This window comes from Mesoplodon mirus (genome assembly GCF_964341445.2).
Source record: "Mesoplodon mirus genome assembly, chromosome: 9".
Classification (NCBI taxonomy): Eukaryota; Metazoa; Chordata; class Mammalia; order Artiodactyla; family Ziphiidae; genus Mesoplodon; species Mesoplodon mirus.
The window spans coordinates 68,953,572-68,977,057 of record NC_138985.1 but is presented as its reverse complement, the minus strand read 5'-3'; the positions used below and the strand labels follow the sequence as shown (position 1 = coordinate 68,977,057).

General features: G+C 43.9%; 1 protein-coding gene across 1 annotated transcript in view; it reads left to right on the top strand.

Annotated features, from left to right (window-relative positions):
- Positions 1–23,486, top strand: part of SCRN1 (secernin 1) — a 58,820-nt gene that overhangs the window by 23,755 nt on the left and 11,579 nt on the right. The window contains exons 3-6 of the mRNA XM_082631675.1: positions 7,956–8,137; positions 15,204–15,406; positions 16,653–16,847; positions 19,018–19,183. Of these exons, the coding sequence (XP_082487801.1) occupies positions 7,956–8,137; positions 15,204–15,406; positions 16,653–16,847; positions 19,018–19,183 (746 nt within the window). The remainder of the gene's footprint in view (positions 1–7,955; positions 8,138–15,203; positions 15,407–16,652; positions 16,848–19,017; positions 19,184–23,486) is intronic.

Below are 23,486 nucleotides of genomic sequence, written 5' to 3'. Positions count from 1 at the left end.
TAAAATTTGTGCATAGGTTTTTGTATGGACATAAATTTTCAGCTCATTTGGGTAAAGATACTTTTTAATGTAATTTTACGTTTTGAATAGGTGATATATTGGTGTGGTTCAAAGATTTAATAACATCAAAAGGTTTACAGTAAGCAGTCTTAATCTCCCCTTATTCCTGTCTACCCTGATTCCCATCTTTTATTTATTTATTTGTTTGTTTGTTTGTTTATTTTTGGCTGCATTGGATCTGTTGCTGCGCACAGGCTTTCTCTAGTTGCAGCGAGCGGGGGCTACTTGTGGTTGCAGCGCGCAGGCTTCTCACTGTGGTGGCTTCTCTTGTTGCGGAGCACGGGCTCTAGGCGTGTGGGCTTCAGTAGTTGTGGCACGTGGGCTCAGTAGTTGTGGCTCGCGGGCTCTAGAATGCAGGCTCAGTAGTTGTGGCGCACAGGCTTAGTTGCTCCGTGGCATGTGAGATCTTCCCGGACCAGGGCGCAAACCCGTGTCCCCTGCATTGGCAGGCAGATTCTTAACCACTGTGCCACCAGGGAAGCCCCTGATTCACATCTTATGTAATCCCTTCTATTATTTTCTTGCCCATCTTTTCAGTGTTTTGTGCAAACTACTGCAAATCAATATGGATATGTAGACTTCTTTTCTTTTTTCGTGAAAGTAGCACATTATATACACTATTCTGAGACTTGATTTTTTTTAAATATATAATTTCAAACTTACAAAAAGGTCTACAATTTGCTTTTTTTGTTTAGTAACATTTTCTAAAGAGTTTTCTATTGCTGAACATAGAGATTATTATTTTTTTCTTACAGCTGATAGTAGTCTATTGTGGAGATACTCCAAAATTTATTGAATCACTCCTCTCTTGGTGGATACTTAGACTTTTGGCTGGTCTAGAAAGTACAGCCGTGAAGAACATTCTACATAAATCTTTCTGTACATGTGTAGGTACAGTCACTAGATACACTTCCAGATGCAGGATCACTGGGTCATAGGATAAATTTTTTGTAATAATTGATCTCCATAAGGGTTGTACAATTTCCTGCTTACTTTTTTATCCTCATACTTAGTTTTCGTCTCCTCACTTACATGGTAGGCCTCAGCTATATTGAGCTGCTTGTCATTTCTTGACCAAACAGCACTCTTGCATTTCTCTGTACTTTTGCTCTTTCTATCCCGTGCTGAGAATGTCCTTCCTCTCCCCTCTTGTCATCTACTTGGTAGACTCCTATGCATGCTTCAAGGCCCGAGCACCAGTATCCCCTCCTCCCTCTAGCCTGCCGCCCTTCTATGAACATGTAGCATTTTAAGCGTGTTCTATCATTATAAATCAATTGAAATTTACCGTCACCTGAAACTAGAGGGATGAGTTCTGGCTCAGGAGGCAGGGTCCTGGGTTCTAGTCCTGCCTTCCCCATTTACTGCATCTTGGGCCTTTGAGCCTCTGAGACTCAGTTTCCTCATTTGCCAGAAGGAGATTGTAGCACCCTCTGTGTCTGCCTTCCTGGGTTCTTGTAAAGCATGTATGAGCTAAGATGTGAAAGCACTTTGTAAACTCCAAGGAGAACACTGTGCAGAGAGAGGTTTTTTCTTCTTTTGAACAAACAATCGACCAGTGTTGAGAGTTTCTGTAACTCCAGGTGTCAGTTCCCAAACTCTTATCTTTAGCACATGCTAAATCTGCTTTTCAAACTTACTCTTATCCGTTTAATTCCCAAACAGTTACGCCTGTCTCCCTCCCCTGTTTTTGTCCCAAGTACAGAATGATGGGTTCTTTTCCACATTTGGGCCTATGAGCTACAATAACTATAATGTAACTTTCATAATAGTCCTCATTAGCATACATAAAAAGTTTAACTATGAAGAGTGAGAACTTCTCATAAAAACCCATCTATTCCTCAGCCATTTCATGACATTTTAAACATACATAGTCTGCAGTTTCCCTAGAGATCTCCTACATGAGTGTTGCAGTCCCTGGAGTCCATTTTCTGACAATAACCATGTGCAAAAAGTCACTGTGGGACTTCCCTGGCGGTCCAGTGGTTAAGACTCCACGCTTCCACTGCAGGGGACATGGGTTCAATCCCTGGTCGGAGAACTAAGATCCTGCATGCCGTCCGGCGCGGCCAAAAGAAAAAATAAATAAATAAAATTGTGGTGTTTTTTTTTTTAATGGAGGTTTCATTTAAAAAAAGAGTCACTGTGATTGCTCATCTGCCCACCTGCCCACCCTTCCAGCTGGTCCATCCTACCAGGCGGTCTTCTCTTCCAGTTAGTCCCCTTTCTTACCCTTCATCTTTCACTCAGTCTGTCCATCGGTCTGCTTGTCCATCTCTCATCTACTCTATGTCCAGTTCACTTTTCTTGAGATGGAGGAATAAGAAATGGGGTCCTCCAGCACAGAGTTCCTCAGTTTCTGAAATTACACTGTACGTTTTTGTTCAGCTGCACAGCTGGCAGATTGGAACATTTTATTTTGTGTTCTTTAGTCTTTCTTCTGTGGATTCTGGGTTTTTAACAACTCCTCATTTGGTTGCAGAGTAGGATGGATAAGTATGTATCAATTTGTGAACTCCCCTGTGTCCTCTCTGAGGATGCTGTACACTGTGCACCACAGAACTCATCTCCCTTCACCTCAGGCCCTGCTTCTCCCTATGGGTAGGGGTGTTGAAGAATCAGATGAATAATTTCCTGGATTATGATGTTCTGTGTGTGCATGGGTGCATTTGTGTGTGTGTGGATGTGCATCTGTGCTCATGGATGGGTATAGGTCTATTCTTAAATGGTTACACCTTCTATTTAAGAAAAAAATGGATCCAACATTAGAATATTTTCCTGGAAGAACAATGGATTTCAACTACAGTTTACATGAGTCATACTTGGTGCCCAAGAGAGTAATTATACCACAATTTATGGAGACAGTTCTTGATAGCCAAGTCAGGTTTGATACATAATATTTTTTGAAAGATTCTCTTATTATTATATATTAAACCTCACCTCCATTTTTCTCTCCTTTAGAATTCATTGTTTCCTTTTCTTTGAAAGTTAGTTTTAATTTATTTTTATTTTCTACTGTATGAAGTTCAGTGTGGGATTAGTATCCTCAGCAAGGCTATACAACTTTCACAATTGGGGTGGGTTTTCAGTAGATCATTTCCCTTTTCTTCCCCCAGTGAAAATATTTGCAAGAAGAATAGAAAAGTACCAGTTAATGATAGCTGGTGGTGGCGTTAGTAGCATTGTTTAGGTGGTGGCTGTATTTGTGGTGTGTGGAGTATGTGTGTACATGGTGGGGCAGGGAGTGGGTCCTGAATGTCAATTCTGAAGATTATCCCCTACCGCAGGAGAGCACAAGTCATTCTGGAATCAAAGACATCTGATCAGAGCTCCATGGCCACTAAGTAGATTGTGTGTCTTTCTTCGTGTTTTCCTGTTTTCTTCTCTTCAGCCCCAGGAGCAGGAGTCCCCAGCCTTCTGTGGGGTCAGAGCGTCTCCCTTGCTCCGTGGGAGAATGGCTCGGCAGGGGGCTTCCTTCCATCACATCCCCTTTCCCAATCCTGTTTCTGACGCCAGGCCTTTGCATTGTCCATCCTCAAAGATCTTACAGCTTCGGGGGAATAAAAAGCAGCTCTTCTAAAGTGTGGTCAACATCTTCTTTTGTCTTTGTTTAGACTCATATGAGCCTTAAGGGCACATTTTCAAAAACCAGTCAAGTAGCAGGCAGGACACTGGAATAAAAAAATTAAAAAACGAACAACCTCAGTGATAATTAACAGTGCTGCTTTAGAGCCACACATTTTCTAAAACTAAAAGCTATTTCCCTGAAGCATCCCATTTTCCCTACCTTCCTACCCTAAGAAGTCTGGCTGACTCATCAACTCATTTCACAGTGGTTTTCGCTGGTGGTGCCAGGGTTGTGTTCACCATCTGAGTACAGTAGGAAAGGCACAATGATTGCGTTTCATTAATTGAAACGTCTATTGTGTGAGTGTCTCTATTCCCCTTTCACTGGGTGATATCCAGAAATAGTGTGTGCAGGAATGTGCAAGGGGTAGGCGACAGCATGACGCTGATTTAGCTTTTTCATTTTGGACACCATCACACAAAATAATAAAGGGTTTGCCCTGAAGAAGAGTTGTCATTTGTTTTTGTCTCCGGGGCCTTGTCAAGGTTTATCTTTCCATCCTCCAACCTGGCATGTGTCCCCAGGAGCCACCTGAGAGCGACAAGCTCAGTGCAGGTAATACCTTTAAAACCTCAGTGATGAGCATTAGGCAGGGCTGACATTTAGAAGTGTGCCTCACCACGCCCCCTGCCCTGGGCATTCTTATGTTGCTGTGTGGCCTTGGCCCCCAGAAGTCACACTAGCTGAGAGATTTGTTTCATTAAAGGTTGGGTGGGTGTGGCCACGGGGCAGCAAGGCGAACTGCTCCTTTTTCTGAAGCCCCCTTGAACAGCTTAATCACCAAAGTGAGGCCAGAACTATCCCTGTCAAGACTGATCTTCTGAGCGGTGAACGTTGTCTCTTTTCTTTTCTTTCTCATAGAAACTTGGCTAGGACTTCTGACTTTAGAACTCAATTGTTTTTCCAGGCTGAAAGAAAATTCCAGGTACTTTTGGATTTTCTTCCCCAGAGACACCTTTCCTGCTATCTCAAATCCCGCTTTTTCTCTGCCTTGTTAATAATGTGGAAATCGTGACTGTCAGTGAATTTTACTGAAGAAAATGACTGCCTGCGGAGTTCATGTTCTAGATGGCTGACTTTACAAAGTTTAACTCATTACGTCTTGTGTAAATGTTCCTTATTTGTGAGGTTTGCTCGCAAACTGGGATTTTAAATAACTGATCTCTATGAGACCCGTGTGGCCATCCTCCTCACTCCCTCCCACACCTGGGTGTGATTAGACAGATTTCAAACCCAGTGGACCACGTGTGAATTGCAGCCACAGAAGGGCCCTTGCGAGGCCCAGACTTCTGTGGTCCATGACAAAGATGCCCCGAGGGGCCTGTGTTGTAGGCTCACTAAGGCTGGGGTGCACACCCACCCACCTCCCGCTCCCCGACCCTGTGGTCTGTGAGGAGATCTGGGGCATCCGCTTGCAGCCTGCTGCTTGGGAGGCGCTGATTTAGCCCATCTGGCTAGTTGGGGATCTCCTTCCTTCCTCATGATTCTAAGTTTGGCCTGAAAAGTGTCAGGCTGGCTGCATGTATTTTGGACTCCCACAGAGACCATATGGTCTTTTGCATTCAGTGTTCAACATTTTTATCTGTCAGTACTTATTGAGCTTTTGCAGTCCTGTGACTCAGTGCCATCGTAGCTCCCCTAAGTGGCAGGGTGGAGGACCTCCCTGAACCGTGAACACATTTTTGACATCCCCACCTTTCTCTTCTCAGGCTCTTACCTCTGGCTGGAATACCTCGATGTCTGGCCTACTTTTCAAGATCAACCTAAATGTCACTCACTTGATAAAAACCTCTGCCCACTTGGTTCTGTTCCCTTTCCTTTGAACCTCTATTATGCTCCCTCTGACCTTTGTTATTCATTTGTTCATTCATTTATCCATTCATTCATTCAAAAAAAGGTTTATTGATGCCTACTATATACCAGATTTGGGATATGTCATGAACTAAACAGCAAAGATCTCTCCCTCCTTCCCTCCTGTAATCTCTCAATAGTGCTTACGTTCTAGCTGGTGGAGATAGCATACATAAACAGCAGGTACAGTACGTAAGTCAGTTATATAGTATTTTGGAAGGGTCAAAATGGCCTGGAACGGGGAAAGGAAAAGTGAGAGCAGGATCGTGTCGATCAGAGTACAAGTTTGGAGGAGGGGACGAGATGCAGTGCATATTAAGCAGACGGGCCTCAGTGACACTTACTGAACTTGGCCTGTGGTCATAGTCTGCGTATGTGCCTTCTCCTTCTTTCCCAACTGAAGGGACAGAGACTGTGGGCCTCCTCACTGATTTATCTGCCAGCAGCACTTAACACGAAATGCCTTGTGTGCGGTCGGTGCTCTGTAGATACTTGATGAAATGGGAATGAATGTGTCAAGATGAATTTGAGGGCAAATAAAAAGCTCATTTCCTATTTTGCTTTTTTCCTGTCCTTAAAAAAAAATCCTTTATGATACATCTGTGCTTAAGAATCTGAGATTCCTTCCCTATTTACTTAGTCTTTTCAAGATAGAGTTTGTCACTGGACCTCAGTGGGTACAGGGGTTTTGGAAAGTATTGATCAATGCTGCTTTTGGCATGAAATGGTACAATTCTAACATATAAACTTCAATTCCATTTCGAAGAGCACAGAGGACCGTAGTTTGTTTACTGCTTTGGCCAGCTTTTTGCTGTAAAAGAATCATTTTTTTAAAACAATAAATAACTTTCGGGAACTGAATAGGAGAAAACATTTCAAGAGTATATTTTACTATCAATTTGCCATGAAAAACTCAAAGGTCTCTTGACAACCTCCGGGTTTAATTAGCTTTCAGTTTACAAATACTTATCAAATGAAATAACATTATGCCAGTGCAGAGCAATACCTCACGTGGATTGTGAAGATACGGATGTCACGTGACCAGTGAGTGTGCATTTCAGCTCTTACCTGAGGTTTAGAGATTATGGAAAATCAATGCAGAGTAGCTTTCTGGGCTGCATTCAGTCCATATAAGTGGGTCTTGAATCAAAAAAAAGATCTAAGGCTGCAGTTGATCCAGTGCTTTCAGGTGCCCAATTTAAAATGCAAATGGCTGCTGTGGCTGATAAATTTCTCCCCTGAGAGCTAAAAAGCTCTGTGTAATTTAGAGCCCTGAGTTCCATACTGCAGCTTCCACGGGAAGAGTATGTGTGTCATAGACTGCTAACGTGTCAGCGTCAGGAGGCTCCTGTGGACAGCCTAGTTTAGTGCTTTTCCAACTGCTCTAGCCAAGTCCTCCCAGGGGCCCAGTATGGGGAGGGGAAAGGCTCTGAGTTATCTACCCCCACTCCCATACCTGTTCTTCCATTCACCTCAGTACACTTTGACCAGTTTTATTGTCTTTATGCTTTTATGTAAGAGTTTGTATGGAGGAAGTGTTCTGAGGCTAAAAATATCAATACTTGGAAAGAAGTAGCTTGATCTAGATTAGCTCATTCATTTTCCAGGTAAAGACACAGCAGCCTGGAGAAGGTGAGACACAGCTCTAAGTGGTTATGTACTGCAGTTTAACAGCAGTTAGGAATATGCCTCTCTGGGACTGTTTCCTTATATGTCCACCTCATGGGCTTAGTGTGGGAATCAAATGGGACAGACCAGGAAGCACAATGGATAAGAGAGTGTACATTTAATGCGTTAGTTAAATGTAACGTATCACTATCATTTTCTCTTTTCTACCACTAGAGCAATCATGTGGGTTGTCAAACTGTTCCAGGGAGCCCTAGGGATCATTGCAGGAAGCTTAGGGGACCTCTTTTCTTCAGACAAAGCATCTTTCCTTTTATCTGCTTTCTATGTTAGGCATCTAGGTAAAGTTTCTTTTATAGATAGGACTCTATAACTTTTAAAATGTTTGAAAACCACTGATCTAGAAGGAGTTTTACAAATAAATAGCTATGCTTGTTTGAAATGCTGGTGGCCATCTGTGCCCTTGAAACGGCTAGATACAGAATATTCAGGGCAGAGATTGCTTGAGTACCTGGTTCGAGAAGATGGACTGCTGTAGATGTAAACATTATGCACAGATTGGCCTGAACCAAAGAGACAGAAAACTGAGTGAGTGACAAGACTGACACTCACTGTGGAAACCTCTGAGCTGCTTTGAGACGTGTGGTGTTTTTTAAGTCTGGGTGTTCCCAAGGCCTTTTATTTCTCGACTCTGTTTGTAACCAATGCGGTGGTTTAATGTAAGTACCAAGGTGAAAACTAAGTGTACCTGACAGGTGATGGCACTTTCTTTCCTGTCTTCATTTTTTAGTGCACTTACATTTCAATCGACCAAGTTCCCAGGACCCATGCCATCGTGATAAGCAGACCTGCCTGGCTTTGGGGGGCAGAAATGGGAGCCAATGAACATGGAGTGTGCATAGCCAATGAAGCCATCAATGCCAGAGAGCCAGCCGCTGAAACGGAAGCCTTACTGGGGATGGATCTGGTCAGGTACTGCCTGGTGATTCTTTGAAACAACTGCCCAGAACAGGTGGGGTGTGGGGATGGGATTTATCTCCCTCCAGACCTCATACTTCATAGCGCAATCCTTTCAAAGAAGACTTGTGCCTTTTGATATAAACTTGGAGGTGATGGAAAAAAGAATAGATTACAATGGAGTATTATTCAGCAATAAAAAATGAAGTACTGATACCTGCTATAACATGATGAATCTTGAAAACGTTATGCTAAGTGAAAGAAGTCAGACACAAAAGGTCATTATTGTATGATTCCATTTACATGAAGTATCCAGAATAGGCAAATTCATAGAAGCAGAAAGTAGATTAGTGGTTGCCTGGGGTTGGAGTGGAGGATGGGGAGTGATTCCTAATGGATATGGTGCTTCTTTTTGGGGTGTTGGAATGTTCTAAATTTAGATTATGGTGATAGTTGCACAACTTTATGAATATACTAAAGACCACTGAACTACACTTTTAAATGGATGAAGTTTATGGTCTTTGAAATGTATCTATCTAATAATATATAAAAATAAAAAGAATATATAAAAAATACATAGAAGATAAAGGAATAAAGAACAGAAATCACTTCCCTCCTTTCCCCTCTAAGTCTTGGTCAGCTTTTCTTACTTTCCCTCCCCTTCCAGCCACAGTGTAACAGAGGGAAGCGGACGTGTAAGCTCGGCAGGATGGGGGTCTCTGTCGGCTTGTTCACTACTGCGTCACAAGCACTAGGGGTTGTGTGCCTGGCACGTAGTGGCTGACCAACGACTGAATTTGGAAAGAATGACTAAAGTAGACGGTGGGTGGGAAAGAAACAGCGTTCTGAAATGGCTTCCTTTTTTCTGAAATACTGAAATGCAATAGAGTAATGGCCTGCTTGAAAGACGACTGGGCTGGGAGCTGGAGGTCTTGGTCTTCAGTGTGGATACTTGTCACTTGTCCGATGTGAGGCCTAGCTTGGGTGACCTCCAGAGAGCTTCCCACATGTAACATCCTATAAAAAGGAATAGAGGTTTTTACATCTTGTAGGTTTTGTAGGGAGACATTGCACATCTACACAGAGACCTCTGTGGCCCATAGCTTCTTCCAGCGGATGGACAGGTCTGCTTGTGACACCCCTTTGATGCCATATTGCCTTTATACCTTCCTCACCCTTCCTTACGCTTCCTGGTTGTTATAAACTCAGAAGGAGCAGGCTCCCTGAGCTGGAGAAAAGGAGGGAAAAGCCTTATATTTATAATCAGTTTTCTCTTGATCAACAGAATGAAATGGATAGAATAACAACAAGTGTTGAGCTTATGTTTTGACAGTGGTCCCAGTATTTTTACCTCTGTGCTTAATAGAAATCCTAAAAATGAAGTTAACAATGAAAAATAATGTCCCTTTTATGCCTTATTCATAACCTTGCATTTTGAGTTATCATTGACTTTATGGCAGGGGATTTATAGAACTGGCAAAAACTACCATTTAAACGGCTGATTTCTAAGGGACGACAGAAAAGAATTTTTAAAAAAAATTTCTTCAAAGCCTCTGATGTATCTTCTCAAGTTCATCAACCTATAAGACAATGAGAGTTACTGAATATATGCTTTGTGCTAGACTCTGTGGGCACATGAAGAAGCTCAAAAACTTCAAAGAGGTTTTAGTCTGGTTGCAGGGAGAAGACAGATAATTGAGCAATGCAAGATTTTAAGACCAATTTAAGATGACAGAAGGAGAGGTGTGTCTCAGGCAATCTGAGATTTGTAGCCACATGAATGGCACAGAATCCCAGGCCCTCAGCAAACACCCCTGGTTGTTCAGAGATGATAATGGACTGAGTCTGTTTAGGAATGCTTCGAGAAGAAGATACCTGTGACCTGGGTGTACAGCACTGCGGGATGTAGACCGAGAAGATATACTTGGCACATAATTGGGGTTGTGATCGTTACCAAGGTCTGGACACTAACAACTGTCAGGAGTAGATTATAGGGTGAATTTAACCATAGTCATTTAACTTTAACTCCTTCCCTGGCCACCCATGTCCAGTTATGACAATAAAAAAGCAGCTATGTGAAGAGGACCCTGCCGCAGGTGTCTGCACCTTGAGTGGCTCTTTGTGAGTTCAGGGTCTCAGCTTTATACAAGCTATGATCAGTTCAGCCAAGCCCAGTCGGATAGTGAGGGGCCAGTTCATACTAACCGAATGCTAAAAGTGACCCCTGAGCCAGAAGGCCTCCTAGATCAATGTCTCAGAGGCTCCCAGGTATGGGTGCTGAAGCACCACAGAGCACTGTTTGAGTAGCAAGATTCCAGAGCAGTGGGTCTCAAAGTGTGGTTGGTGACCCAGTAGCTCTGGCATCACCTGGAAAGTTGTTTGAAATGTAGATTCTGGGTCCCCACCACAGACCTCCTAAATCAGCAACTCTGGGGGGTGGGACCAGCAATCCGTGCTTGAACGCGCCCTCCCGGTGCTTCCGATACACATGAAGCCTTGAGAACTGGGGCGCTAGAGGAAAATTTCAGTCCGTGAGCTGTGTTCTCTCAATTTGGGCTCAGTATCTCCAAGGTATTGCTGTTGGAGGAGTCACTACTTCCTCTGTCTGTGCTTGTCTGCTGTGCTTGGATGCCAATTCTTTCCTGGACCACTCCTGGGAGAGCAAGCTCTTTGCATTTTACACTCTATTTCTAGTGCTTGCTAGACCTGGGGTTGATTATTAAAAGATTATATACGGCCGGCTGCCCCTCTATGGATTCTGATCTTTTGTGCTTTCCAACAGCACATCAAATCCAGCCTCAGTCCAAAGGGATGTTAAGTGAACATTGGTAGCACTTTATTGGGCACTGAGTTTCAGATAAAAGTATAATTTGTATGTGTTTCCTAGAGGTTTGCTGTGGGAATTCAAGCATTAGGCAATACTGTTTTTATACTTCATTTTCAGTTTATGTTTATGATGTTAAGTCACATCTACTTTCGATCCACTGATCTCTGTGTCAACGAATCCCTTTCTCCAGGGAAGAGGCACATAAACACATATACTCCATTTCTGCATGTTTCAGGAGGTTGGTACCAAGTAAAAAGAAGCTGAATGGAGCTAGCCTAAAAAATGGGAATTTATTTTCTGGAGGTCAGGGCTCTCTTACAATCCAAGGTCTGTCTCTCACGATAATGCATCTTGGCCTCTTGGATGAGGACTAGAAAGCTCTTAGAACTCATTCATCAGTGGCATTCTGGTAAATGTTTAATAACCAGTCTGTCTCTCACAATAATGCATCTTGGCCTCTTGGATGAGAACTAGAAAGCTCTTAGAACTCATTCATCAGTGGCATTCTGGTAAATGTTTAATAACCAGACTGGGGTGGGATGGTGGGGGGAAGCTCTGATTTGTAGCCTTTTCCAGTTTCCATGGTGTAAATACTCCCATGATGACTGATTTCAGGCTACCAATGGTTTAACAACTAGATCGAAATTCTTGATATAGAACAGTCTGCTCCGAGCTGGCACAGCTGGCCCCAGTGCGTCACTGCATTCATTCAGTGTTTCACGCCTCTTCTTCCCTTTGCACGACTGCTCTATTCTCTTCTTTTTCTGTAGACTGACTTCTGCTGCTCCGTTTGGGTTTAACTTTGTCAGTAAAACCCAGTCCATCCCAATATTTTAGAGCATCTTATAATTCTGGACACTTTCCATCAGACCCTCAGCATATAAAAAGACACAAAAGTCCTTGAAAAGAGGCCAGTGTAATCACTGGAAAGGGCCAAGAGTTGTCTTTAGGTTGTGGGGAGTGTGAGGACCCACAGGTGACCTGAAAGGGGGCCCAGCCAGTGTCTGTAGGAGGAAAGAACCTGTGGATTAGAGTTACTATTTCACGAACACTATTGTATGATGCGTTTTGCATAGAATATTTCATTTAACTTTGACAGCAATCCAGTGAAGTGGGTCTGATTACTTCTGTTTGGTAGACAGGAAATTGAGGTTAAGGGACTTGCCCGAGGCTTTGACAGAGCCTGGTGTACCGGGGCCCGCTCCCCTCAGGGAGGCGACCCCTGTCTGTACTAGATCGCAGGTTACTTCTCCTTTCCAGGAGCCAGGAAGCTCTGGATATCAAGAGATGGAGGTTAGTCAAAAGGTTTCCCACATCCTTCTTCCAAATCAGTACAGCCCTTAGCATCTACTTTTTCCCCTCCTGCTTCTGTCCTCTGGCTAGAGGCTGGGAATCGTTCGATGTCCAAAAAATCATGAACCAAAAGGGGCCTTGCAGACCCCTGGATTTGCAGGGTAGAAGGAAGATTATTTGCTTCTACATCCCTATAGGAACACCAAGCTCATCCCTAAAAGGGGAGGGGAGTTGACTGTTTTTATGACTTTCCCCAGGGCAGTGATTATACACCCAAGGTAAATCTAGTTATAACTTAGTTTTACCTAATTGGGATTCAAAGGCACAGGGGTCTCCCTAATTAATGGAGACGTAGGTGTCAAAAAGACAAGCAAGCCGAGTTTCTAAACACGAGGGCTTGCATTAGGGGAGTGCACACGGTGCTCATCTTCCTTACTGAGCTGTGCTAACCTTTCAGGAATGGGCATAGTGAGCTTGACATACCAGTGAAAAGGTCATGGGCCCCAAAGAGGGATTTTCTCCAGGATTTCCCATAAAAGATAAGGATCTGAATTTGGGAGCATCTAACTCCAAGATCCAGAAAAACCCGGACCAAGCACATACTCGGAAGGATTTGAATTTCACTGAAGGTTGATGTCAGAGCAGACTCTAACATTGGCCCAGTTAATTTCATTCCTTTTCCTGCTCCAGTCAAGCGCATAATGAGGTGTAGCACCCGAAGTGAAAGTAGGCATGGGGGCCAGCAAGGCTCTGTTCTCATTTTGCATCAGATGAATCTGCCTCATCTAGGAGGGGAAACTGTCATGAAAAGCTTAAAACAGGCCTCAGTGTTGGGAGACTCGTGGCCTGGATCACCATAGCCTGGTGCATTTGTACCTCTGAGTCTCAGGCGGAGAGGGTGTGACCCACTGTCATTCACAGCTCTGGCCGTTGTCCTGTTCTCAGCCCATGGCAGAGAGACCGCAAGGGAATGGTCAGGTGGGACAAAGGTGTATCTTCTCCCCATGGTCCTGGCATGAGGGGTATAATCAGAATCGTGTCTGTGGATGCGCGCTGAGGCGCCCCTGCAGATGCCGTGCAGAGGGCATCAAAGTCAGTCTGGGAGGGCACGTGTGTTGGAATCTCAGCGTGGGACCCAAACAGGCAGGACAGCAGGAGAGTAAGTTAGAAACTGCACAAGAGAAGTCACAGCTTCCAGAGGTGGCACTGTTGCCCCGGCTGGGTATTCACAGGCTCCTAGCACACATTTGCATGGATAAGTTGGGGCCCTGCAAAGGCCCTGGGCACAGGGTTCTCCCTAGAATACGTACATAAGACGGTGTAACCAGGGGCCACCAGAGACCTGTGGAAAGCAGGGCCCCTCCTGTGTGCCCAGCTCTGGGCTGTGAGAGGTACTCACAGCACACTTGTTTGCTCTGGATCCTCAAGGTAAGGTGAGCACTTATTTCCTCTACTCATTTTTGGAGAAGATGGCACTGACCAACAGAAGAGTCCACTAATTCCATCTTCTAACGAGTTTATTCTTTTATTACTCCCGTGAAGTCTCAGGCTTCAGCTTCTCAAAGCATTGCCTTGTCACCAGTCTCCCTAAATAAGCTTAAATTGAGAAATGCCAAATGAATTGATATACAATTACCTATGAAAATAAGCCTCTTGCAAAGACCAGAGCACAGAGTTGCATTATCCGGCAGCACAGTGAAATGGAAGATTTCACTGTGATTCAGGAAGAATCAAGCTGGGTGAATTTTAATAATGACTGCATCTCAAGTTGAAAACTCACCCAGGACTGGCCTCTGCTATCATCTTAGCAGGCTCATTGCTCTGTTCTGTGCTTCTGCCACCAGAATTACAAGTTGAATGAAGAGATGAATAAATAGACATTTACCGGGCACCCATTACATGCCATCTGCTTTCAAATCAGCCTGAGAGGGAAGTAGTACTGTTTTCAGTTTACAGATGAGAAAATCAAGGTTTGGAAAGTTTACCCCCGGTGGATAGCAGAACCAGAATTAGAACTGAGGTCCCTTTATGTCTGAGTCATTTGTTTTTCTGCCACAGTGTGGCTATGTCTGGAAACTTACTGATCACATACTTGGTGCTGGGCCCTAGAGCCATGTATTTTCATGTTCATTGTCTCATAAAACCCATCCTCATAGTACTCAGTGATGTGGGTATTTATTTTACAGGTGACATAAAACTGAAGTTCAAGTATATTATGGAACTTGCTCAGGGTCACACAGAGGGCAGTCTCTGTGCCTGCTTTAAGGGGTCCATTAATTGGAAGGGCTGGGAGGGGACTGCTGTTTCACTTTGAAAGAAATATGTCCTTTTGGATGACTGAAGCTGTAAGCCACACCAGTAGAGGTGTGCTGACACGTAGGAGGAGAATATGTAGAGAAAGGACTGATCATGTATGAACCAGCCGCCCATTGCTAATGAGATGGTGAGTGAATTATATGCACAGGGGACAGTGGCTGGCTGTGGAGCACTTTTATTACTAATCAAAGCATCTGGTGTAGAATAATAGAGGTCAAGGCTGGACTGGGCAGAGGTTTCCTTTTGCCCAGAGGCAGGAGGGAGAACAAGCCACAGAGAGGGCGTCTTGCTAAGGGCTGCAACTGAGCTGACCAGCTCCAGGGGAGTCAGAATTAGAAAAGAGAAAGAGAGGTGGCTAAGCTTCCTTTCAAGAGGGAGAAGCCACTGGGCTCCTGACTCCTGTCTCTCTATGCAAGGGGGGCGTCCAAAGACAGAAAACACCCCCATGATTTTGAACCGAATGTGTGACAGTTGTGTGTCTGAGTTCAAGTGCTGTTTATCTGTTTGCGTATTGGCTTGAGTTCTTAACATAGTTACACACGTTGGCGTTCTTCATAACTCAGCCCCGTCCCAGCCTTTGGTTCCTATGCTGATAATGAGGCGGTGAGGAATGACAGAGGTATGCTTCTGGTTTTCTTACTTCAGGCTTGGTTTAGAGAGAGGGGCAACAGCTAAAGAAGCCTTAGATGTCATCGTCGCCTTGTTGGAAGAACATGGCCAAGGCGGGAATTATTATGAAGATGCAAACTCCTACCACAGCTTCCAAAGTGCATATCTGATCGTGGACAGTGAGGAAGCCTGGGTGCTGGAGACCGTGGGGAGGTACTGGGCTGCGGAGAGAATCACAGGTGAGTGGGGTGGCCGGTGGAGAGTTTCGAGGACAGGAAAAGCTGAGGCCATGGTGCCTGGACTTAGAGAAGTCATGCTGCTGTTGCAGACCCTCTGTGCTTCATGTGTAGGCTCTGGAGTGCCTCTCATTTCTGGGCTTCTGCTTCTAGAGAGGAACGGGAGTTTCCTGAGCCTGGAGTGAAGGATGTCAATGCTTGGGAAGCACACACCTGACATTTCATATTGACTGTTTGCCTGGGGGCAGGTCCCAATTCTTAGTTACAGAAACAGAGTCCCAGAGATTTTTCTCAACCTCATGCACACCCGTGTGCACACACATGCACCCAGACACGTGTATATTTGCACTCATATTCCATTAATTTAAAACAATTCATTATCGGGAATTCCCTGGTAGTCCAGTGGTTAGGACTCTGTGCTCTCACTGCCAGGGGCCCGGGTTCAATCCCTGGTCGGGGAACTAAGATCCCATAAGCCGTGCAGTGTGGCCTAAATTAATAAATAAATAAATAAAACAATTCATTATCAGGGCTACTGTGTTTTTCTAAATGTTGGGACCTGAAAAAAATTTGAATGAAGAAGTATCATATTTTATTTTATTTTTAAAAAAACTATATAGGGCCTCCCTGGTGGCGCAGTGGTTGAGAGTCCGCCTGCCGATGCAGGGGATACGGGTTCGTGCCCTGGTCTGGGAGGATCCCATGTGCCGCGGAGCGGCTGGGCCCGTGAGCCATGGCCGCTGGGCCTGCGCGTCCGGAGCCTGTGCTCCGCAACAGGAGAGGCCACGGCAGTGAGAGGCCCGCATACCGCGAAAAAAAAAAAAAAAAAAAAAAACTATATATATATTTGAGCAGAGGGCAGTAGTATAAACTGTTCCTTCAGGTGGAGTCAGACTAAATTGGGGAGGAGGAATCTCTGGAGCTGCGACGTTCATGAGTCTTGTTAGTAGCACAGCGCCTCTTTCAAAGAACCTTTCACTTTTCTCGTGAGTCGTAAATGCTTGGGGTTTACTTCGCCAGATCAAGTGACTGTTGCTCATTGAAAATGTGATAAAATGTGTCAGGAGTGGTCACACCTCCTGGGAAATCTTAGAACCAAGGATCATCTGTTTCTCTCTTCAGAAACAGAATCCATTCCTCCCTATACTTAGAGTCAAGTTGCAGGGGAGAGATGCCCTGTAAATTTCCATTTCTTGATTAAGTCTTTGTAAGTCTATTTCTAAATAACTGGGATTTGCACTCTCTACAGAGGGAGTCAAGTGCATTTGCAATCAGCTTTCACTCACGACTAAGATCGACGCAGAGCATCCTGAACTCAGGAGTTATGCTCAGAGTCAAGGCTGGTGGACGGGAGAGGACGAGTTCAATTTTTCTGAAGTTTTTTCTCCAGCTGATGACCATCTAGCCTGCTGTGCAGGCAAAGACAGCTTAGAAAAGCAAGAAGGTGAGTTAGTGTATCCCTTACAATTCTCCCTCTCATACCCTTTGTCTTGCAGCTATTTCAGAGACCTTGTTTGAACTTAGGAGAATGAGCAGAGAGGAAGAATAGAGAAGAGACCTTGTATATAGAGACCGACTTGTGCTAAAGTCCTTGCTGTGCAGGCAGGATGACAACTTGCATTTATTTTTACATGATGCCTTCCCATCATGGATGTTTCCTTTTCCTGTTTCTCCCTTAAATGCTGATGTCATTATGCTTGTCTTTTTGATACTTATTCCAGCCTTGCTTATACCTCAGCATTTGTATATTTGACTTATCTTCTTGTATTTTCCTCTCCCGTTAGCCTGCTGAGTCTTGACATCAGGGGTGTTGTCTTTTACTCATCTTAGGATCCCGTTGTAAGGCTTGTTATAGTCCTTTGTTCCATGAACATTTGTTGAGTCAGATTGTTGAACTGAATTCCTTTCATGAACCCTGTATCTTCCACCCAGTATTGACTTAGCAGAATCCATGTTTAGGTAAATGTGGGTGACTGGATAGCTTGTTACATTTATGCATGAGTGGAAAACCCTTCCACATAAACACAGTGGCCACATTTTATATTTACCATTGGTCATTTAGAACAGGAGTTGGCAAACTATAACTTGTTGGCTGCTGCCTGTTTTGTAAATACAATTTCATTAGAACATAGCCACACCTATTTATTTACCTATTGCTTATGGCTACTTCCATGCTACATGGCAGAGTTGAGCAGTTGCGACAGGTAAGTTATGGCGGAGATTATAGGGCCCATAAGCTTAACATATTTCCTATCTGGTTTTTTAAGAAAAAGTTGGCTGACTCAATCTAGAAGAACGCTTTAGGACTTCTGCTATAGAACTTAATTAATATATTCTGGGTAGGAAGGTAAGAAAGTATCCATTTACAAATGGGAACTTTATAAAAAACCCTAAAAGTTTTTAACTTAAAAAACCTAGCTTGGTAAAAGCACATAATACCAGTTGTAAGGTAGTCCTGCCAAAATATCAAACGTAAACCTGTTGAAGCTTCTGGATCTAGCTACTAGTTTACCAGAAATACAGAGGATGGAGGAAAATATTCAAAGCACCATCTGTAAAGTCCGTCTTGCAAAGTCCAGAGTGTGAGAAACTCAGGAGAAATGGCCCAACAAATAAAATGCAAGGGGGAAAAATGAGATGCAGTGACTAAAAGAGTTTTAAGAGACATTATCAACCTGTTGGATGCTGGCTTAAATCAGTAAACTCATTTATGAAACAGTGAGGAAGTTTGGACCCTGGATAGTTGAAGAACAGAAGGACTTACTGTTAATATTTTTAGGTGTGATATGTTACTCACAGAGATTTACAAAGAGGATGTGAGTCGTGGTAGTGAAGTTTAAGGCACCTTTTCTCTATGTGATGCTCTGATTTGACCTTTGTGAACACTGAAAAAATAGTGTTTCAAAGAATTATAAACAGGGAGAAAACGTAGAACCAGGATCCTGTGTAGTAAAAGATTTGTTAGTCTGTTCATCTGAAGTCAGAGCCAATAGTCCTCATGGCTCTAAATATTCTAGATACTTCTCTGTGTATATTTCCCACTGCAGGGAGGTCATTCTCCAAATATAGTATTGACTCTAACCAGCAAGATTGTACCAGAGAGCTTGCTTGGTGCACTGCATAGATTACGTGCTTTCTTATGAATATCACTCTGTTGCATACTGTACTAGTTGAGGAATTGCTAAGTGCTGTAACACAGAGACCCCAGAGTAATGTGGCTTAAAGAAAATGGAAATTTATTTCTCTCCCATGTTACAGTCCAGATGTATATGGACAGTCCAGGGTGGGTGGGTTATTCTGCCTCAACACATGGCTTCCTTTTGTGGTCCACTCACTGGCATCTCCCAGCCAGCAGGAAGGGAGGGAAAAAAGTGAAGGGCAAACATTCCTTTTTACGGATGTAATGGGGAAGTTGCACACATAATTCCTGCTCACTCCCGTTGGTCAGGATCTATCACGTGACCACATCTAGCCACAAGGGAAGCTGGGAAATATAGTCCCTACTTGGGCAGTTCTGTTCCCAGCTGTAATTTCAGGGGTTCTGTTACTAAAAAGGGAAAGGACTGTTGGATTTTGGTTACAGCTTGCCTCCTCTCTCTCTCTTTTCTTTACAGAAAGCATCACTGTGCAGACTATGATTGACGTCTTACGGGACAAAGCCAGTGGCGTCTGTATAGACTCCGAGTCTTTCCTTACCACAGCCAGTGTAGTGTCTGTCCTGCCTCAGAACAGAAGCTCGCCATGCATTCACTACTTCACTGGGACCCCAGATCCTTCCAGGTTTGTCTGAGACACAGTCACACAGGTGGCAAGAGTGTGCTTCCCTTGAGAGCTCACCCAGTAATCACACACTGAGTTCCTGCACCTCCTGCTGTATAGCTGAGTCACGTTTTTTAGTCATCTCACCATGGCCAGTGCAGCACAAAGAGCTGTGATGAAGGGAAGTTCTTGGCTTTTGTCACATAGTGTTCATCACAATCATGGAAGCAAATTGTTTTAACTTCAGCAGACATTTATTAATATATATTATGGGCCAGGCATTGTGCTGTATTTGAGGGATGCAAAGATAAATAAGACCCAGTGAGACAGAAAGATACAGGAATGCCCAAGATTGATCAAAACCACCAGTTCCTATGAGTTAGGGGACAGAATGGTCCAGAGGCAATGCACGCAGAAGCTACTTCAAGTGCACTGGCCTCTTCTCTAAGACATTGTGTTTTAGGGTATTGCTTTCTGCCCACACACTTCAGCAAAGGGCTTGCACTGCACAGTGTTTAAGAACACAGCATCTAGAATAAACTGCCAGGAGCTGAATTCCACCTCTGTCACTTAGTAACTGGTAAGTCTCTTAACCTCTCCAAGCTTGTGTCTGTCCTGTACAATGGACACAATACCAGCCGCTACTGTTATATGCTTTTTGGGAGGATTAAATAAGATAATCCAAGTAAATGCATAGTAGGTTTAACTATTATTTATTAAGACTATCTCTGATCTACCAGGTAGACAGCAGCCCTTCTCCTTGGTAACTTTCAGTCATGCACACCACAAATCATGTCATCAGTGGCTTAGACACAACCATCCAGTGATTTCTAAATTATCAGAATCACTTGGGGGAGTTTTTGAAAAATACAGATGTCTTGACCCAACCCTATTGTATCAGAATCTTTAAGGTGGGCTTAGGAATCTGTCTGGTGAGTCTGATCCTCAGCCTGGAGAGGTCTAGAAGACTGCCCATTCCAGTAGGTTCTTTGGTATTTTTCATGTGCTCCATTGGCTGAAAACCATCATCATTTGAGTATCGGGTATCAAACCTTTGACTCTGCTACCAGGGAATCTGTAGCTGTTTGATTTCATTCCCTTTCCAGCTGAAAGTATTTACTCTCCCCTTATTGTTTCAGGAATACAAGACAATGGCAGTGTCCAGCTAGGGACTGTTTGATGACTCAGGGGAGAAGCCAAGTACCTTTCCTGACCCTTTGACCTCACTACTGCCAACATCAATAGATCTTTCTAACAAGACCTATTAAATTCAGTATAAGCTATCCTTACTTTTTCATTCATTCATTGTTCATTCAACAAGCACTTATTAGGCACCTGCTGTGTACCAAATCTTATGCTTGTTGGGTACTAGAGACAAAGTGTGCACAAGATAAGAGGTGGCACGGAGGAGACAATGGAGGGGGAAACCACAGAGGAAGAACTCTTGAGCACTGGGGGTTGTAGGAAGAGAGGTGTGTTAGGTGCTAAAGGCAGGAATGACATTCTGGGTAGAGGGAACAGTATATGCAAAGGCAGAGAGGCATGAGACAGAAAGGCACACATTGCAGCTGTGCATCCTCTTGTAGTTTATGTTTCCATCCCTCCTCCACCCGCCCCCACCCCCACCCCCACCCCCAGTACACAAGCCCAACATGGCACCTCTGCTGGCCTCTGACAGCGAGCCTTGCCCGCTGGGCAGTATTCCAGGCAACCTCTCAGGACACGCCTCTGTTTGATTCCAGCTGCTTTCTCTTGATTTTATCTTCCAGTCCTGAATGCTTGGTTCCATGGCCCCACTCCCACCCCCTTTTTGATGCATCAGATCTGGGGCTTGTCTTTCCTCTCCCTGGTGTCTGACTTCTCCTTGTGGACTCTCACCTCGCTTGCTGGTGGCTTTTGTGAGCACTTAGTGCTGGCCCGCAGGGGTACATGTAGGCATTTAGAGTGTGTCTGGAACACTCTGCCGAGGTATTTAGACATTGTTCTTCAGGGAACAGGAGCCTTTGAAGGAGCAGGTTGAACTGAAGAATGACCACAGCAACCCCCTTGGTTCCTGATGTCTCAGACAGCTGCTCTAACTGTGCTTAGAAGACAGGGCTTTGTGATTGCCGGGATGTGAAGATAAAGCAATTCTGTTTCCTAGGGTAAAGTACACGGCCTAATATAATGCTAAAAATGAGCTGGAAAATAGCTTTCTAATATCTAAAATGGAAAATTTCAAGTAATTTTAAAAGAAAGTTATTCATGGTTAAATTAATTGAAAAGACCTTAAAGGCTATTAAGGGCTTCCCGGAAGACATTCATTTTTATCTTCTCTGGTTAAATGAGCTACATTTCCTACTGTGACTATAGAACTGTCATAGATTTTTTTTTTCTCCTATTCAACATTTCAATGTTTCTCTGTAATTGGGCATGCTCAACATTTTGTATTTTGTCATCAGGAAGCGTAATTACCTACTCGGGTTTTTAGGTAATAAAATTAGGGAAATTTTAACCAGCTTCCGCTAATGCTAAAAACATTAGAGAGATGTTTGCAAGAAATAGTTTCAGAGCAGTGGACTTGCAAAAGATGATGATCAAAGAAGACTATATTATTTATCTTCCTAATTAATGTTAGAAACCAAAAGACATCATCTGACTATTGGTCTGTCTGCTCCAGAACTTCTTGGCTCTTTGCTCATTGCGTTAATTATAGACCCTTTTCTCGCTATAGCTTGTTCTCACATTCCCTTCTTTTCTTCCTCCTTCCCTCCCTTCTCTCCTCCCTTCCTCCTAATATGTACCAGGTACTATGTAAGTTTGAGAGTTGGAAGCAGATGCAGAAGTCAGAGTGTGAGAGTGGGTGGGAGATGCAAAAGACCTTTAATTCATTTTATTGAGCAGGCAAATTCCATCATATTAATATTCTGTTGAGTCAGCTGGTGCCTTGGTCATCCATATAGTGACACTCATTGGCTTTAGTGCACCAGTTCTGACCTTCGGAGGCCATTTCCTACGTGGAAGCAGTACTTGTTAAAGCTCATCGATTTGAAGAATTGGAGAGGGAGAGAGCAGAGAGGTAGCTTTGCATTTTGAGGCAGTGTAGAATTCCGAGTCTCGTGGTGTGCCGGAGCCTGTGGAAGCTGATGATGTCATCTCTTCCCAACCCTGTGTTCAGTGACATCACATCGGTAGCTTGAAATGGGCCCCAGTGGGCGTGTTTACACCGTGGAAATCGGCAGACATCATGAATTAGGGCTTGTTATTTTCGCCACCGAGAGGCCCCCGCATCTGAGAAAACACACAAATACTCAAGATACAGGATGGATAAACCAAGAGGGGGAGAGTATTAAAAATTTTCCATTTTAAATATTAGAAGGTTATTTCCCCACCCATTTCTTTAATTGTATTAGGCCGTGTACTTTAGCCTGGTAAACAGAAAATAGGGAGGAAGTTCTAGGAAAGAGAGGGTGTTTGACCCACTTCAGTGGCAGGGAATGGGGAGATGCAAGGGGCGTGGTGTGTGTGTGTGTTTTCTTCGTCTTCTCCCAGGTACTAGGCTCGAGAGGCTACATTGCATCAGCTGAGACTGTCTTGTCTGGTTAATTCAAATGTTAGTGACAAGTGGAACCTTTTCATTATTGGAGATGATGTTATGGGCTGTAGACACCGTAGTTTACTATGTAAATACAGTGTGGGGCACAGCCTGCACAGACAGACACAGAGCTGAGGGCCTTGTAAAATAGCACTCCCTCTGATTTCATAACCAATTCTCGCAACACTGTCTTTTTCCTCTCTCCTACCCCACGGTTTTGACTTTGCAAAACCTCCCAGAGTATCTGGATCCAGCCCTTAGGGTGTCCTATGCTCCAAAAGTACTAGTTCTCTTTCCCTGTAAATGAAAACACCCTTCATGGGTAAGTTCTGCTCTCCACCAGATGTGGCTTTGACTATATGATTAAAGTGACTCACAGTCAAGCTGGGATGACCCATGGATGAACCATTCAGAGGGACACCTGCAGTTGAGAGAAACTGGTTCTTCCAGGCCCTTTTCAGATGGGTTCAAAGTTTAGCAAATTCATCCAAGCAGGAGGCTTTGTGCTGCTATTTTCTGCCCCAGAGGATCTGCCGGGGACTCCAGGGCACAGGAGAAGCCCAGCTTTATCGCTCAGGGAGTTTCTGCATCTTCAGTGTGAACAGAGCCATGTTTGAAGTCAGAAATGTGAGCTGGCCACTGATACTTAAATTCCAAATCCCAAAGCACAAAAATATTTTGCTTTTCTGCAGTAGCATAATGCATATATATATATATATATATATATATATATATGTATATTTTAGAAAC